Source organism: Arvicola amphibius, chromosome 9 (assembly GCF_903992535.2).
Source record: "Arvicola amphibius chromosome 9, mArvAmp1.2, whole genome shotgun sequence".
Classification (NCBI taxonomy): domain Eukaryota; kingdom Metazoa; phylum Chordata; class Mammalia; order Rodentia; family Cricetidae; genus Arvicola; species Arvicola amphibius.
The window spans coordinates 11,968,851-11,984,096 of NC_052055.2; the positions used below are offsets into that span (position 1 = coordinate 11,968,851).

General features: G+C 41.7%; 1 protein-coding gene and 1 long non-coding RNA gene across 4 annotated transcripts in view; one reads left to right on the plus strand and one right to left on the minus strand.

The window, feature by feature from the left end:
- Nucleotides 1-13,666, minus strand: part of Csmd3 (CUB and Sushi multiple domains 3) — a 976,820-nt gene extending 963,154 nt beyond the window's left edge. For 2 of the 3 annotated variants that reach the window (XM_038342099.2, XM_038342098.2), the window contains exon 1: nt 13,470-13,666. In XM_038342099.2, the coding sequence (XP_038198027.1) occupies nt 13,470-13,647 (178 nt within the window). In that variant the 5' untranslated portion in view covers nt 13,648-13,666. Of the gene's footprint in view, nt 1-3,742; nt 3,864-13,469 lie in introns of those variants that run through there. The other variant, XM_042055667.1, reaches the window with a different exon arrangement.
- The window catches only part of LOC119822647, a 41,998-nt gene continuing 30,513 nt past the window's right edge, over nt 3,762-15,246 (plus strand). Inside the window, exons 1-2 of the long non-coding RNA XR_005286823.1 lie at nt 3,762-3,858; nt 14,789-14,858. This is a non-coding gene — a long non-coding RNA (uncharacterized LOC119822647). The remainder of the gene's footprint in view (nt 3,859-14,788; nt 14,859-15,246) is intronic.

A 15,246-nucleotide genomic window follows, 5' to 3' on the forward strand; every position in this document is an offset into this window, starting at 1 on the left:
AAATTTATTGCAGCTGTCAACCCCTAAACTATGTTTATTGAATAAATATAATTTTATTATAATAAAAATATGGTGAAATAAACTAGTTTTTCCAAATATTAGAAGTAGCTAAATTTAGTATTTACATGGTCAACGAGCTAATGTGTGTAGTATCACTGACTTTCTGTCAGTTCATTGGGAATGTTGTTTTAGCACTAAAAACATAAATATAATGTAAACTGCTTCTATAATATGGACTTTCAACATTCTTTGTAAACATAGCTACAAATGAGCATTGCTGTAAAATGAAAAGGGTTTCAAAGGGTTCACACAAAAGTAATGGGTTAAAATAGAGTTTAGATAATAGTCTATTACATTAGTTCTCAAGTTGTAGCTTGCAACATCTTTGGGGTTACATATCAGATATCCCACCTATTTACATTACATATTTACATTACAATTCGTAACAGTAGCAAAGTTACAGTTATGAAGTAGCAGTAAAATAATGTTATGGTTGGGGTCACCACGACATGAATAACTGTTTGAAACAGTCACACATTTAGGAAGTTTGAAGACCTTTGCTCTATCAATACACAAGGGAACAGTGCTAAGCAAGTACGGATATTGAATATTTTCTAGAAGTTTGCAATATAATCAACTTTAAGACTGCTGTTTGATCTCAGTTAAAGATAGTTAAAAAAAAGAGAGAGAGCTCAAAAACATTGCCCAGGGGCTGGAGAGATGGTCAAGCGGTTAAGAGCAATGTCTGCTCTTTCAAAAATCCTGAGTTCAATTCCCAGCAACCACATGGTGGCTCACAACCATCTGTAATGAGGTCTGGTGCCCTCTTCTGGCCTGCAGGCATACACACAGACAGAATATTGTATATATAATAAATAATAAATATTTTTAAAAATTGCCTAGATGTTAAAATGTACTTTCTGCATTACTACAGGGCCCTTGACTTGGTTCCCAACATCCATCAATGTTGGACAATTCACAAATAGCTGGTAACTTTAGCTCCAGACTCTCTGATCTATTCTGTCCTCTACAAACACCCACATGTGTTACATAGAAAGACAGACAGACAGACAGACACACACACACACACACACACACACACACACACACAGACTCACGAGTGCACCCCCCCCCACACACACAGTATTTTTTTAACAAAATGATTTATCAGAAAAAAAGAATATTTGAATATTGCCAGGTTTTATGGACAAAAGATTTTCCTAAAGTAATTGTAAAAGGCTGGGAATCTGAGTGCTCAGTTAAAAGTGTTTGTTGCTCTTGCAGAGGACCAAGTTTGGTTCCCAGTATTCAAATAGCCCTTCCCAACCATATGTAATTCTAGTTCCAGGAGATCTGCTGCCCTCTTCTGGCTTCCATTAGCATTGAATGCATGTGGGGCAAAAAAATAAATTCAGGCAGGTGAAGCATTCATACACATAAAAGAATGATAAAGAAACGACTAAGAATTAAACAGAAATTTAACCTTGGTTAGCATGGGCCCATGAGCATTTCTCTGATAAATTTCATTCCAGAGAGTTGGTCTTCTCATCATCCTAGGACACAAAGCAGGAGGTTGGCCCACACATTAGCAGATTGGATGCAAATTTGTTTACACAAAACATTGAAATTAGTCCAGCTGTTTTACTTTAAGCAGCAGCCAAAAGGATAAAAGAGAAGAAGAAAAGACACCCGAGCTCTAAGTGGCTCCATCTATGTGAAAACCCAGAGCGTCTTCTGGACTACATAGGTCAGCCACTCCTAATGTGCTGCCAATGAAAGAGGGGGTTGTTGCCTTGTACTCCAGGAGATGAGCGTGCCTCCTTTTCCCCAGGTGTCCTCTCTCTGATCTGTTATCTTGCAGGTGCAGCCCCTTGCTGCATAAAGCTCCAAACAAAAGTGCCCGCAGCTCAGTTTAACATGGTTACCGATATCTGGAAACCAGTCAGATTCTATTTCTAAAAGAGCTGCAAAATTCACTACTGTTTGTGAAACTGTTGATTCCAAACTAAAAGCAAATTTACTATCTAAAAATTTCAGATGAGCTAAACATCTAATTATATTTTAAGTGACTAATAAGAAATGAGCTTGTCTTCACTTGTCTATAACAGAAGTCCTCATAGCATGAAAATGCATTGTAAAAATGTGCTTTTGGATTATTTTCTCAGATGGCAGACTTAACCATGAAGGTATGACTTTCATGAGACAGTGATATTATGAACATTATGGTTCTCAAATTTCTTTCAAATCAGGCAACCTCCATAGTGTAAACAAACAAAACAATTAGATCAGATATCCCTGTTTGTTTTTTTTAAATTGTTTTAAAAATTTTTTTTTTTCTAATTGCTTGAAAAAACTAAACGAAAATAAAACAAGAAAGCACAGCTAATGGTCTGGCATTGCAGCACGGATGAGAAAATTTGGGGATGAACATGAGACAAATATTGGTGACAAATCTGCTTGCCCCTACACCCACACCAAGTTCATGGAAGTGAAATCATAAACGAGCACCTATTTGAAAATTCCAATAAATCAGGGAAATGGTAACAGCACCAATCTTTCACCAGAGAACTTGGCTGATGGTAGTGTACTTGCAGCACCAAATGCAACATTGCAATGCACAGCTGCAGGAAACACAGCATCTTCAACACATCGGACAAATTCGGGGAGGCCTGAGCACATATCCAAATGTGCGATCCTACTTTAAAAAGCTGCTTCAAGTTAATGTGTCCCCGTGAAGATCCTAAAATCCAGTAGATATAGTTAAGAAAACTTGAATTGTTCATGGGAGAGCATTAGGGTCTTCTCTGAGTCTTTGAAACCTTTTATTGATCCGATTATTTATTTTGCTATGTCCTTTGAAACAAAGTTTCAACGTATCTTTGGCTCTGCTGGAACTGACTATGTAGGCCAGGCTGACCTTGAACAGAAATCTACCTGTTTCCATGGTCCCAGTGCTGGGAATAGCAGTTTATGCTACTATGCCTGGATTGAGCCTTAAATTTTTTAAATGAGGGTTGAAGGGGAGGAGAGAGACAGGGAGAGGAGCAGAGGAAAGTGTACAGCTCAATAAAGATCAAAAAGAAAAAGAAAAAAAAATAAAATGAAGTTAAAATGACATTTCTGAATACATGTCCACACAAAAGAGAGTTTACAACTGTAGAGTTCAGGAAGGGCAACCATACTAAATAGCTGTATCTGAAAACACAGTTTATTCCCTTCGCAACAAAACAACTATTTTGAACAGTTGTGTAAAACTGGATCATGTTTTTTATGATGACCATGATGTATAAGAGTGCCGTTTACTTTCTAAGTTATGTAGAAGGAGCTGTGGGCAGGCCTGCTTTTTGTCCTGCCCGGCTCCCGGCCACCTGGCTAGCTTATGCCCCAAAATAACAACACACAAACTGTATTCATTTAAACACTGCCTGACCCATTAGTTTCAGCCTCTTATTATCTAATTCTTACATCTTGCTTAATTCATTTCTAATAATCTGTGTAGCACCACAAGTGGTGTCTTACCGGGAAAAATTCAGCATGTCTGACCTGGCGGCTGGCTCCATCACGTCTGTCTCAGAGAGGAGAGGCATGGTGATTGTCTAACTTCCCTTCTTCCCAGCCTTGTGTTCTGTTTACTCCACCCACCTAAGGGCTGGCCTATCAAATGGGTCAAGGCAGTTTCTTTATTAACCAAAGAAATCAACACAAACAGAAGACTCTCCCACATCAAAGTTAATATTTTTACCTTTTGAAATTCCTGCATCCTTTAGCCCCGTAGCCTTGCTCTCTGACATATTCCCTTCAAGAGCTCTTGCTTCACAACTTCTTAGTAGCTGGAGATAAACATGGAAGCCTCCTCCAGTAAGTTGCTCTTTCCCAAACCAGTTAGTTCTAAAGAGACATCCAGGAGACCCCTCCAACAGTTATAAAGTGAAGAAAAGGAACTAGAACTAGTTTGGCAAGTCATTTATCCTATAGGTTTTGTGTGTATGGGGTGGGGAAGCAGTACTGCACATATTTCAACCAAGATGCCCTTGTAGAATGAAGAAAATTTGTGAACTTGTCGATTAATAATTTTAAAGTTCTAAAATAAACATTAACCTTTGCAAATAAATGTTAGAAAACAAACAATACAGAATTTAGAAATATTCCCATTCTGAGAACTCTACTGAACTTGGTAGGAGTATACTTTTTTTAGAAAAAAACTCATGATAAAATTAGTTAATATTGTATCCTAATGAATTGATGCATATGTAAACTTCATAATTCATTCATCCTATCCCAAATTCTAAATTTTACTCAAAATTGCTTTACTAGAATCTAAGAGTTACTAATTTTAAATCCATTTTTTTGCTCTTTTTGCTAGATTTTTTTACTTGATAGAGACATAAATAGGACATCTCATGCACTATATTGGAAATCCTTCCCTGAGTATTGTTTATAAAATTGCAAACCATCTTCTCTTTCTATTGTACTGAAGCTGAGGTATCCGACTTCGGCAAGTTATGTTGAAGAAGAGGCTAACATATGCAGTTTCCTGTTAATGTAACTGCACGGTGGCTGCATATGTAACATCATTGTGATTCTAACCTTTCTTATAAAGTAATTTCTCCAAGCCCAAGTTTTGTACTTAAAACTGAAGAGATTCCTATAGGCATTTAACCACATACATGTTTTAGATTTTGAAACTGCTGTGAGAAATTGGTTTCTGTTTTTGTTTTTATTAACCACAAGCTAAAAAGCATCCAGCCTAGGCTTCTCATGTGCATGCAACAGGGAAAGGTGATAATTTGGACACGTGAGATATGAGCTATTTCTCAGCTGCTTGTTTGAGTTTAGGACTGAAATGACGTGGGCAGCCGGGAGAACTGTTGTTTGAAATGAAATCACTGCATGAAGAGCATCACACATACAAAATACAATAAAAAAAAATGTTGATTTTTAAAACATCTCCCCATACACGACAATGCCGTAGTCTCTCTATAAACCAGGTGCTTCTGAGCTTCATGGAATTAATCATACAGTCTACTTTTTGAAGTGGTGTCTGGCCATATTTGTGATTCAATGTTAAAAAGGTCTGTTCTATCACTTTAAGGCCCCCATCACAGGCAGTCTTTTAAAATCTGCTAGAATAGGACAGAGGAAGAACTTTGGCCTTCCTGAAAATTAACCTGCTATTTTACATATTTCACTCACTTCCTGTACTTTTCAAGTTCTACAATTATCAAAAGTCTTTATCTTCCAGAATTTTATTCAAACCTGGGGTAATTAAAATGTTTCTTATGTCAAACTTATGAGGATGACCACATAACAACATTGGGTTTTCATAAAATTTCAATACCTATAAAATTAATTGTTATTTCCAAGGTAGAGTCTTGGGGGATATTTTTTGTATAAATAAGATAAAAGAAACTGTACCTATAAAAATGAACACTTGAAAGTATTTCTAGTTCTCAAGTGATCTGACTTAACCTTTATAAAACCCAGGAGGGAAATTAAGGATTGGTTGTGTAGATTTACATTTCAGAAAAGAAATTGTTGCCAATTTACAAAGAAAAAAATGGTTGAAATTTAAGAATCCATGAACATTATCCTATAAACTGATTTTACTTAGGTATCTATAACCAATGATGGTTAAAGCATTCAGAAAATAGGATTATTTGATTAGTGCATACTCTTATTTATGCATTTCTTGTGTGTGCCTTTGCACATGCCACACCCACAGCCACAGCTCATCAGCGCCCGAGTGGAGGCCCAAGAATGAATGTTAGTAGTTGCTTCTCTTCTTAAGCCTGTAGGTCCCAGGATTTGAACTCAGGCTGTCACTTAGCAGTAAGTGTCATCATCCTCTGAGCCATATGCATGATTTTTTTTATCAGTATTAAGAAAATCTTCTCCTACTATAACTATCCCTCTTTTTCCCCATCTAAGAAAGCAGTCACTACTTCTTTTATTTTTTTCCACAAATATGTAATGATCAATAGTTTTATGTGCTTCTACTTGATATATGGTACAAATGTGAACTTTGATGGTTCATTATCTTCATTGGTACCACCTAAACTAACTCTGAAACAAATTGAAAAGCTATAAAATATAAAGCATTAAACCTGGTCTCTAATGCTCAATAAAGCAGCCTCATGTCAGGAACTAATGCCCATGGTAACCTCGGCAAATTCACTGGTACTTTCTGTAGACATGTACTTATTTATAATATATGAGCAATGGCACTCCTGGTATTTAAGAGCCCTTTGAGTCCTCTGACTGTTATCATTTGTGACACAATAAATAGACAAATCTATACAAGTACATCCGTCAATTGGCATTAGAATTAATCCACAGCAAAATGCATGGATGAAATTGGTCCAGAAGTCTGGCTAACATTTTTTTTCAGATTTGTGTCCTTTCTTGACACACAGACACAGGGATAAAATCAAATGCTAATATAGGGTCAACAGGAATTGTAGAGTAGTGCATGGGTGGGGAATAGCCTGGCATCTTATACCCTACGTGAAGTAAGAGCTAGTGGGAAGAGACTATACTTTATACTGGGTGTTAGGGGAAAGTTAAGCACTGGTGCTTCCCATGAAGAATGCTCATTTTGCACAGTTAGGTTTCATTAAACGATAATTCTGCCAGCCCTTGGTTGCATGCTTGATTCACATAAATCACCTACCCTAACAAACCTACTGAAAATACAACATTTTATAGAAGCATGTGAACAGTGCAGGTAAGGCTTAGAAAATTTTAAATTCTTTATCTAAAGATGCTCCCTGGCATTATCTGACTTTCAAATTTGTATGTGTGTGTATGTGTGTGTGAGTGTGTGTGTGTGTGTGTGTGTCCAGAGCTCTTGTGTTGCTGCTGCTGCTGGGTCTTTTTGTTTTGTTTTGTTTTGCTTTGGGGGGTGTTGTTTTTCCACTTTATTGGAGTAGTTTTTAAATTTCAGAAAACAGTAAAATGAACTACTTGGCTTGTTAGAAACCTAATCTCTGTGCCCAACTCCCAGATCACCTGATTGCATAGACTGCTGGTTGGCATGGATGTTCATAGAGGACACCTGCACTCCTTCTTAGAGATACCTTGAAAAGCGTGGCAGTAAGTGTGCTTGTGGAGCAGAGAGTGCTGTTGTGACAGCGAATGCCACCACAATCCCTCTGACAGTTTCCATCTGTAAGAGTTATAACTTCATGCCGAAGATATAAGGTTAGACATTTTAGGAGGGATTTTTGGATACAGTTGTGGGACGCAGCTACCTTCCATAGAACACATTAGCCCCGAGAAATCCTTAGCACAAAACAACAGCCTGCCAGTCAGAAATGGTTTGATGACTGGAAGGGCAGCGTCCCATGAAAGCAAGCTGATCAAAAACATAAGATGGTGAAGTCTGGGATATATTTAAGTACTTGGTTTTTGTCAGTGACATTCTGTAACCTGTTATTCGAGACAAAAACAAAAGCCTGATGGGAAAACTAATCCCAACATAATTCTGTGGGCTTGGTAGTAGATGGGCCTGGAAAACACCATGAATCACCTACACTGGCTCAGGCTCACGGTAGAGAGGTGAAGTTTATTGCTATAGTTTCTGTTTTATCACCTCACACACAACTCATGCAAAATTAAAATGGTAATTCTCATTATATCCCTAAACTGCACTGTGTGTAAAAGGAGAGAAAGAGGGCAGTAGAACAGAGTCTAATGGTAAGTTCACTATATCTGCAGACAGCATTGAGGAGTACCATGCTCTGCATCTCACACATCGTTTCCCAGTACCCTCTTCCTTTGCAATGAATGCTTCTGATCCCCGAACTCTTGAAATTCAAGGAAAAGATGGCATAGTTTCTCGAATAGTTATCTTGCTAAGGCGTCAGGGGTCTCAGGGGAATACTGCTTGGTGGTGCCAGTCAGCAGCTAGGCATGCAGTACAAGTCTGCAATTCCAGCACTTGACAGATCCAGGCAAGCAGAAGAGGAATTAAAGGAAGGCCTCAGTGACACAGAGGGTTTGAGCCCAGTTTGGGTTACAGGAGACATTGTGTCCCCTGCAAAAAAACAATAGTTAGCCACAAAATGGATAAAATATTGAATTTTTTTTGACATTTGGCAGATTTTCTGGAAACTCTGAAGGGTAAGTACAAGAACTTGTGCCTTAGGACACTAGAAATATATCTGCTATCATGGAAGGGAAGTTCAGCTGAGAGCCAGTTCCTGTCCCCAGACATCCCCACACACATTTGTTTGCCTCTGAAATCTTAGCAAACATCTTACTTCAGAGGCTTTGTTTCCTTAGAAACACAAAGACATTGTTCCTGCCTCACCTGCCCTTTGTTTTGTCAATCACAGAACAGTTCTTCTGTATGTAGAACCATAAATATGCCATTTTCTGCCAGAGGGTTTTCTGCCTATACCAGATAAGTCTCCTTCAATCTTCTGCCACTACACTCCACAGACAGAAAAGCTAGCTGCTCAGCACAGGCAACAACCTCAACTAAGTCAGAGATTGTAAAAAGACTTAATTTATCCACTGATTCTGCCTGTTTCTACTTGAGGGATCTCAAGGGAGCTTTTCAAGATTCCAAAAACTGTTCCTTTACTATGTCTCCTCATGCACTCTTGCTACTAGAGCTTGCAAGACCACAGCCTTCTGACTCTACCCACACAGAACATTCCAGAAAGTGAAGCACCTCAAATGTTTTTTTTTTTTTTTTTGATTGCTTTCAAGGAGATCACTATCTAGTATCTAGGAACTTTCAGTTCTGATTTGCTCCATTCAAATTCTCCCAGGGCATACTATTAGATTGGCTTTAGGAAGGCTTTGGTACCAAGCTGCAGCAAAGAGTGATTTTCTGGGGAAAGGGAATCCTCCTCCTGCCTCAGTGGTCTGTCTACACAGGTTCTCCATTTCATTTTCATTATGTGGTGCCCAGCAGACTTCAGAGAGCTCTTTCAGGAGTTATCTGGCTGTAGGAAAAGAGCAGAGAGAAGTCCTGGGGCTTTGAGATTACCCATGTTATTTTATTTCCATTAGCCTGTTGTCCCTGCACTCATCCTGACTGACAGGCCCACTTGCTTGGAATCTTTGTTGTGCTTTAAACATGAAATTAACTCTCCTGGCAATCTTTGGTCCCAAAACATCAAGGTAGGAAGGAAGACGTCATAGAAGCTCACTGAGGGAAGGCTCCATTCTTTGTCTTCCCCCGAAGACCTTTGGCATCTACTGGAGGGAGCATATCTTACAGAAGTTGATTCAGTGAGGACAAGAGCTGCAGTCACTTTGGAGAAATGCAGCTTTTTCTCCTTTCCCCTGTCCTGCCTCTAGACAACTGAAGTATGAAACCCAGAGACAATATGGAGCACAGGGAAAATGAATGTGAGGTAAACCCACAAAACTACAAAGCTTTACTTAGTAGACACTGACTCCTACTCTCAGAGCCCCTGGTAGCTCTTAGATATAATTCATTATCCTCCCTCCTGCGAACAACAGACACCACACACACACACACACACACACACACACACACACACACACACACATTCTCAACCTGATTGAGTCAAGGGACATTTCTATTTCAAAAGTTTTGATTTTAAGCAAAAGCAATAAATATTTACAAAGGAAACAGAAAGGAGATACACCTATCCAAATCATATCAGAAACATGCCTCAGTCTCTTAAACAGGAGGACTATTACCCTCCAACTTCTGTCTGGATGGTGCTAACATGGGGAGGGCTGAGACTTGGGTAAATTCTGTTTGCTGTTTTTACTGTTATGTGCAGATAATGTATTCCTTCCAAGCTCTTTGACAAACTCTCTCAAGATAATATGCTTTCTTTTCTTTTCTTTTTTCTTTGATTTCATTCTTTTCTTTTACCTCCCTCCCTCTCCAACTCCTTCCATCCTCCTTCCTCCTCCTCCTTCCCCTCCCCCTCCCCCTCCTCTCTCTCTATTTCTCTACCTTCCCCCCTCTTCCCCTCTCCTCTCTAGTGTGTCAGATGAAAGCCTCGCAATTGGAAGGTGAGTCTATCAGTCCCTGTGCAGAGGGAGTTTCAGGAAAAGACCACCCTGGCATGAGAGACTGAGACAAAAATCACAGCTCAAGCTTCTTCTTGCTGCTTTGACACCAGCTTCCAGCCAGCAAGAATGACCTGGGGAGACTAGTATGTGGTCCTCCCTCCTGCAGAGCTCTATGCCCTATGACCTAGTCATTGTGTACTGGAAGTCGGAGAGCCAGCAGGAAGGTGCACCCTTCCTGACTTCCAAAGTCCAGCAGAAAGCATGCAACTGGATAGAGAGTGAGGGGCACAGTACCCAACCTTTCACCTGCTGCAGGCTGAAGTATGCTGCCTGCACCACAGGGCCTTCCTGTGCCATAATTGTGCTCCCCTCCCCCCATGCTTTGATAGGGAGAGTGAGAAAGCACCCAGGCCGTCCTCTTTCACGTGGGCGGGACCCTTAACCAGGACTGAAGATTTGCAATATCTTTTTTGGTGAAACCTAAACAGAACACTATTCAACTAGAAGATGTATTTCAACCCTCCTTCCCTCTCACCCTCTCTCTTGTATTTCTGAGCCCCCACCTCTCTCCCTCCCTGCCTCCCCTTGCTTCAGCTAGAATTAGACATAGGCAAAAAAGAAACCCAAGCTGCAACTCCACTGCCCTCCAGTTTGGTGTCAGGCATAAGGCTTTTCGTTCAGGTAATTCTGGTGGAAAAAAAAAAAAAAAAAAAAAACCCGCTCCCAGGAGGTTAGCTACCTTTTGAGCCCCGCCCAAGAGGCTCAGGCCCACGGAAAACCACTTTATCTCCACCATGAGGCGTTTCCTCCCCCTGAACCTCTTTGTCGTTGCTCTTTGCAGTCAGAAGTGAAGGCTGAAGGATGGAAACTATAGACAGATGGTAGAATTGTGGCACATGAAGGCGTTCAGACAACACCGTGCACCGGTGGATTGCCTGACCTCTCACATTAGTCTGTGTTAGGATTTTCAGAGACACTCTAAGCTTTTTTTGTGGATCCGAGTAACCAGAAAAAGAAAGAAAGAAAGAAAAGAAAACAACGTGGGATACAAAAGAGGGATTAGACACTAGAACACACAATGTGTAAGAGTATGCAGCAATCTCAGCCTTCAGAAAACCTTGAGAGGGAAGTAAAATTAAATTTTAAACAGAAGAAATAAGCCTCTGTCAAAATGGGCACCCCCACCTCCGGGTGTTGGAGTGTTTAAAACACATAACGCTTGCAAGTTTTTCTGAATTTGAGGATAGTCTTTAGAAATAAAGTGTCAGACTTATCTACCAGGTACCAGAGGTATGGCAATTAAGAACTTTATTACCATTTTAAAAAAAGGTTTTAATGACCTGTGCAATATAGATTTTGGACAAGACCAAAGCAGACTATGATCTGCTGCATCTTCACAAAGTCCCTAAAGCTAGGAGAGACTCAAAGGAGACCAAAGATCTTGGTCCAAAGTGTAGGAGATATGGATGGAATAGAGAGGTCTCCCCCACTGCCAGTGCCATTCAAAGCAAATTAACATTTGTTTCTTTTTCTGTGGCGCATTTTCTTCTTAATCTACGGTAGGTGCTGGCAGCTAGAGCTGAAATAGCAGGCGGCCCAGCTCTGCATTTCTCTGGCTGACGTGCTCCGCCGGCTTTGGCAACTCACTCCTTCTAATGTGCCCCCGAAACGCTTTGGCTCAACAGGTACCTCATGAAAATTCGCACTTAACCCTCGGTCATCTTCTTGAAGGAGACGCTTTCACGTTTCTTGCCCCTGCCCTGGCTGCTGCTGGCTGCCGGCGACTCCTCCACGCGGAGCCCTGCGCGTGTCTAGCAGGCAGCCCGAGGGCCATCATTAACCACCCACTCCGAGTGGCAGGAAAACTAAGCCCAGACGTGTCTCTCGTCGCACACCCGGCTGGCGACGACAACCCCTTGTAAGCAACCGGAGACGGGTTTTGCGCAATAGATCGACTAGTTACATCGCGTCGAACAAGCGTTTTTATCGCCAGGAAACACACACACACACACACACACACACACACACACACACACACACAGCTCTAAATAGAAGGTTGGGGTTACAAAGCAGTTGCTGTCACAGAAAGCAGGGGCGACTTCTTGCCATTTAGGGATGTCAATTAAAATTCGGAACTGACCATCCATCCTTGGTCATCGCTGAGGAAGAGGTAACCTCTCCACTTCCCCCTCCCCAAACATGAATTATCATATCCACTGAATGCAAATGTGCTGCCTTCTGCGAGGGGACAGCCAGCTGCAAGCTGGACAATAAAGTGTTTCATAGAGACGCGGCCCGATTGCGGTTCAGGGAGGCACTCCTGTACAAAGGAAGAAGCGCCCAGTTTGTGCTGATAGCCTTGGCGCGCCTGGGCCAAAAACTGCCCCTCCACCCCTCAAGGCAGAGGCACCCAGGATTAGAAACTAGCTCCGCTACAAGCTGCATCCCCCTGTGTCTGTTGGAGCTGCTGCGAGGACGGAGAAGTGCTTGTTCAGAAATGATGGCTTGAGTCATAGACACCTCTCGAGTATTCTTTGCAGCAATTAATGGGCAGTGGGCGCAGAAGTTATGGAATAGCTGTGAGTCTGTTTTGTCCCCCGGACAGCTCTTTCTCCAGCGATCCAATTGCCCCTTGCCTTCCTGCTTAGGAATAAATTTTCCATCCCACCCGCCCCCACTCCCTGTCTGTGCATGTGACACTCATTGTACCTGTCTGAACGCAGAGACTTGCCGGGGATTTTCTTTTTGGTCAGCTGCTAATGACTTTCCTCCTACCTTCATTCATCCTCAAAGGTAGATCTTTACACTTTGTGACATCTCAGTCTCATTTAAAATTTTTTAAACCAAGCATTTTAACAGAGCACCTAAGGAAGCTCCCCTACATTTACCCTTGCATAGGAAGCCACGTAGAAATAATTCAAATTTGTATGCAGACATTCATGTTGGTGTGAGCAAGCTCAGGAAGGCTCTATCTCCTAATGCATTTAGAAACCAATGCATTCCTAGCATGTTGGCAACTTTGTTGTCCGAAATGGTTAAAAAAGCACTCACGCCAGTGTCTTCAATAAAAAAAAAAAAATCCGTGCAAAGAATCAAACCCCACGGATTCCACAAGAAATCAAGCTAATCCTCCCCACTTAAAAAAAAAAAAGTCTTGCAGAGGAATTCTGCGTGGATACCCACTAGTTAGAGGCTATAGGAACCAACTCACGTATTCTGTTTGAGCATACTGCAAGAATATTTATTGAGCACAAGCTCAATCACCGCATTGAACGCCAAATCTGGCAAGCAAAATGCATTTCCTATCTGAGGGAAGGAAAAAGAGCTGTGAATCAACTCGTTCATCAGTATTATCCCGATTATTTTATCCGTGCAAATTGCAAGCTAAGCTTGCTGGCCTCTCTCAGGCGACAAGTCACCCCATCTTCAGCCACAGCAGAGGGTACCCCCGAAAACAGACCTACCTTTTACACAAGACAGCGTCAATAAAAAGACGAGGTTCCAAAACGTAAATCCACTTTTAATCCCCATTTTCTTCCTCAGGATGAAGTCTAGGCGGCCACATTTAGCGCATCTTCGCGTGCCAGGCTCCCGGGGTTTGGATTCCTTTGCTCTGCTTTCCCCTTTGCGGCTCCCTTTCATATTATTCGCGAGCTCTGGATTCTGGCTCCTCAGCCCAGCGCAGTGGAGTTGTTGCTGTTGTTGGTGCGCGGTCACAGCTCGGAGTGAATGGTGTTTCTGGGATACCACAGCAACCTTGACGAGGACTCAACCATCTCTCCAACGGGGGCACAGAGTCTCCGCTACTCTGGATTCTGTCTTTTCTTTGGCGTTTTTTCCCCTCCACCAAAATTAACCTTAAATCTTGCTCCTTACAACCTACACCAGAAAGCACTAGTGAGCCTCGGAAAGCCCCGCTCTGCTCTCTGATAAACTCCCCACGATATTTGCAATCTCGGGGCTTGGATTATTTTTCCCCCCGAATAGATCAATTCTGCCAGCAAAAGCAGTTCAAGAAATATTATGTTAGTGAGCTCTCCATTGCAGCCTGCGAATACAGAAGCATGCTAAAAGGAGTATTTTCAAGTGAAGAGCTGCGTCGCTTTTAGGAGAAACTGTGAGGAAAATGAATTGGGTTCCATCGATGCCCACGTCGTTAGAATGGGACATGTGTTACTACTGGAGTTGCATATATCCCAGGCAGCCCTCAGACATCTATTACACTTTGATTTAATTGAGAAGGGAAATCACAGATAATTTACTTGCACCTAAAAATTTACATATTCGAATGCCTACGTGGAAAAGCCACAGAAAGGATTTTATCATTTGGTAAACATGTGTCACCCGTGGCTGGGGCAGGGTTAGGGTTGGGAGGGAAGTCAGAATATTCCCCTAAATAGTTCATCTTTCATCTTTTCCCCACCTCTGAGTAGCTGGGGTGCAACAGCAGTGAAGGCAGTTGTGTCTGTCGTTATCATCCGGAGAAAACTCATTTTCCTTAATTCTGAATTGACCCCAAATATGTAAATGGAAGGTTTCTTCCAAACGGCAAAATGTATATGTCTATACATTTTGGACTTGGCAGCCCCATAAAGCAGGCAAGGGTTAAGGCTATGCAAAGAAAGAGTTCTTGCGCCATCTTCTGGCCATCTACAAGCCTCCAGCTTCTCCTTCACATCTAAATGGACCCTGTTTTATCTCCTATTGTAGAGCTGTGTCCCTGAGACTAGAATGATTTTCTTACACATACTAATTTTTGGATCTGTTTTTTTTTTCCTACCAGATCCTGGCCCAAATATTTTGATGATAAAGTTTCGTAGACCAGAGGCCGGATTGACGATTTTACCCTTTTGGTAAGTTGGTCCTGTCACAAGAGTTTGGAAGGGCTGCAGTGCAGACTCTGGAATAGGTAATTACCAGTGCCTGTTGGTTGGCCCTATTTGCATGCCTGGAGGAGTGGTGGGGAGCATCTTTGTACATCATTCAATCAAAAGGACTTCCCGCCTTGAGTTTTTGCAGCTCCCTACCCTGCTGACAAATGATGAACCCTGTCCCGTTCAGCTTGCAATCACGCTGACCAGCCTTTGTCCCTGAGCTTGCCTTGGAGCTGGCGGCTCAGTGGACCAAGGCAGTCGCGTCTAGAGGGAGTTCTGCTCTGGAAAGTGGGCACACAAAAAGCGCCCACAGTCGTCATTTGCAAGTAGGTTCAACCTATGAGAAGGATTGTCAGCTTCTCCCTAG